Source organism: Arachis ipaensis, chromosome B10 (genome assembly GCF_059453495.1).
Source record: "Arachis ipaensis isolate K30076 ecotype BB chromosome B10, ASM5945349v1, whole genome shotgun sequence".
NCBI lineage: Eukaryota > Viridiplantae > Streptophyta > Magnoliopsida > Fabales > Fabaceae > Arachis > Arachis ipaensis.
The window spans coordinates 32148918-32151734 of record NC_142435.1 but is presented as its reverse complement, the minus strand read 5'-3'; the positions used below and the strand labels follow the sequence as shown (position 1 = coordinate 32151734).

The window sequence follows — 2817 nt, the reverse complement described above, 5'->3', positions numbered from 1 at the left end:
AGAAGACAGTAGGAAAGCAGAGATTCAGATGACAGAGCATCTCCAGAACCTCAACATATTCCTCATTACTGAATCACAAGTACCATTTATTTTATGTTATTTACTTTTCATAAATAAAATCATTTTTTATCATTAATCTCCTGACTAAGACTTACAAGATAACCATAGCTTGCTTCAAGCTGACAATTTCCGTGGGATCGACCCTTACTCACGTAAGGTATTACTTGGATGACACAGTGCACTTGCTGGTTAGTTATGCGAAGTTGTAAAAAGTGTAATCACAATTTCATGCATCACTCACCAATCATACAAGATACCAAGCAAGGACCGGGATCACTATACTTTTCAAGAAAATCATCCATCACAGAAGAAATAGAATTGCCTAATAGATTCATCCCTAGTCCACCAATCTCCTCTTTATGAGTGCACACATCCTTAAGGAATTTAGCATATTTCGGAACTTGATGTATAGCATCAAAGAGTGGAATAGTAACCTCCACATTCTTGACGATTTGCACTATGTTGGGATCAAGCTCCTCATGCTTCTTGGCCTTCTTTGCTAACGTAGGGAAAGGTGTAAGGACTTGTTCCTCTAAGTTATTCTGCCGCTTCGGTTCCTTGGCCCTCAATTGCTCTTCTTCTTCCTTTGCAACTTTTTTCTCCTTGTCATCTTCATTTATCTCCATTGTTTCACCAACTTCCACATTAGGAACATCCGCTGCCAACTTGATGGGCTTGGGTTCAACTTCCTCAAGCATTGTACCACTCCTCAAGGTGATTGCATTGATGCTACCCTTTGGGTTTGGGAGAGGTTGAGAAGGAAGGTTAGATGAGCTAGAGGCTTGGTTAGTGTTGGTATTGGTGGTAGGAGGTAGGGTCAACCTTGAGAGAATCTTGGCTATGGAGGACATTTGAGCACTCATAGTGCTAACTTGTGTATTGAGAGTCCTATTTTTCTCTTCATTTTTCTCTATCATAGCCCTAAGTCTCTCTTGTTCTTGGTAGAGTACACGGTGAGAGTCATCACCTTGATTTGCGGGAGAAGAAGAGGGTTGATTGGTTTGTTGTCTTTGGTGAGGCGTTTGGTATCTATGGTTATTGTTGTGATTTTGTTGTGAGTGTTGGTATGGTTGGTTATGTTGATTTTGGTTGGTATTGTTGTGATATTGAGAAGAAGGTTGGTTGTTGTTGTAGTAATGAGAAGATGAGTTTCCTTGGTTCCATCTTTGATTGTGGTTGCTTCCTTGGGCATTGTCCCTCCACCCTTGATTAAAACTATTACCGTGGGAGTAATTGCTTTGACCTTGAGATTGATAGGGTGGAAGGTTGTTGTAGTTCACGTTGGCTACCGCGAGAGTGTAACCCTCTTGGACTTGATGGCATTGGTCGGTGTAATGTGCGGTACTAGAGCATAAACCACATACTCTAGGAGGTCCTTTAAGTTGGAGGATTTGAGGTGGGGCTTGGATGGCTTGGATTGATTGAAATGCCTTTTGTTCTTTGCGAATCTCCGTGAGGAGAGTGGTCATGTCTCCAAGCACTTTAGTCAAAGCTGATTCGGAAGGAGGTGCTTCCACCATACTCTTGGGAGGGTTGTTCCTTACCCTCACATGTTGGGTATCCTTGGCGACATCATTGATCAAACTCCATGCTTCCGCCGCCATCTTGTTCTTAGAAAGGGAACCACCACTAGAGACAGAGAACAATCTTTTATCCGCTGCACAAAGACCTCCAGTAAAATAGCTAATGAGCAAGTGAGTGTCTAACCCATGATGTGGACAAGATTCTAACAATCTCTTAAGTTGAGTCCAATATTCATAGAGTGTCTCTTGGTCTATTTGCATTATACTAGAAATTTCCTTCTGGATGTAGTCAGTTTTCTCCGGGGGAAAGAACTTGTCTAAGAACTCTCTTTTCAATAGGTCCCATTCAGTCACCACTTCTTCCGGTTGGAAGTAGAACCACTCTTTTGCCGACCCCTCAAGAGAGAAGGGGAAAGCAAAAACCATGATAGCAATCTCATCGGCACCATGCCTTCGAGCTGTAGAACAAGCAACTTGAAAGTCTCTCAAGTGCCTAATGGGGTCTTGGCCCGGTAGTCCATGGTACTTAGGAAGCAAGTTAATCAGACTATTCTTCAACTCAAAATTCGGATCAAGATTTGGATACCTAGCTTGCAACGGTTGAAGAATGAGATCTGGTGCTCCTTGTTCGTGCAAGGTAATCCTACGTGGCTTCGCCATGTGGTTTTCACCTGTAGTATGCAAAGATGTATCAGTAGTGCCAACAGAGGAACAGGAAGTTGTGGACTCTAAGTCACTCTCGGTTCCGTCTAGTGTTTCAGAAGGTTCCTCAAGAGAGGCTGAAGCACTAGCTGTGTAATCCAACCGCCGCCTAGCTTGCCGAGTATGTAACAAGGTTCTTTAAATTTCAGGATCAAACTCAGCTAAGCTAAAATTCGGTTGAGACCGAGTCATTCAACTCAGAAGTCATAGCTCATGCATTAAAGGAAAATCTAAACTAAAAACAAACTATTGAAAGCAAGTAAACTATCTGCAATATTCACATATTCACATAACTAATATCAAAGCACACGTTGCAACCATTCCCCGAAAACGGCGCCAAAAATTTGATGCCAAAAGATTACGGTCGGTCTAGAATTTTCATCAATAGAAAACTAATGTCATTGTCATAGTATAGTCCTAAACCAACATATAATCCTATCGATCAAATTTTGATTTGGTTGTCACAAAGTCAACCCCAATATAAATTAATCGAGAGTATTGGTCTCGAGTCGTTCTCAAGAGAATGGGCAAA

The 2817-nt window shown here is 41.8% G+C and overlaps 1 protein-coding gene across 1 annotated transcript; it reads right to left on the bottom strand.

The window, feature by feature from the left end:
* Positions 1-293: 293 nt before the first annotated feature.
* Positions 294-2243, bottom strand: LOC107620480 (uncharacterized). Its single transcript, XM_016322629.2, has one exon. The coding sequence runs from the start codon at positions 2241-2243 to the stop codon at positions 294-296; it is 1950 nt and encodes a 649-aa protein (XP_016178115.2).
* Between the last annotated feature and the right edge of the window lie 574 nt (positions 2244-2817).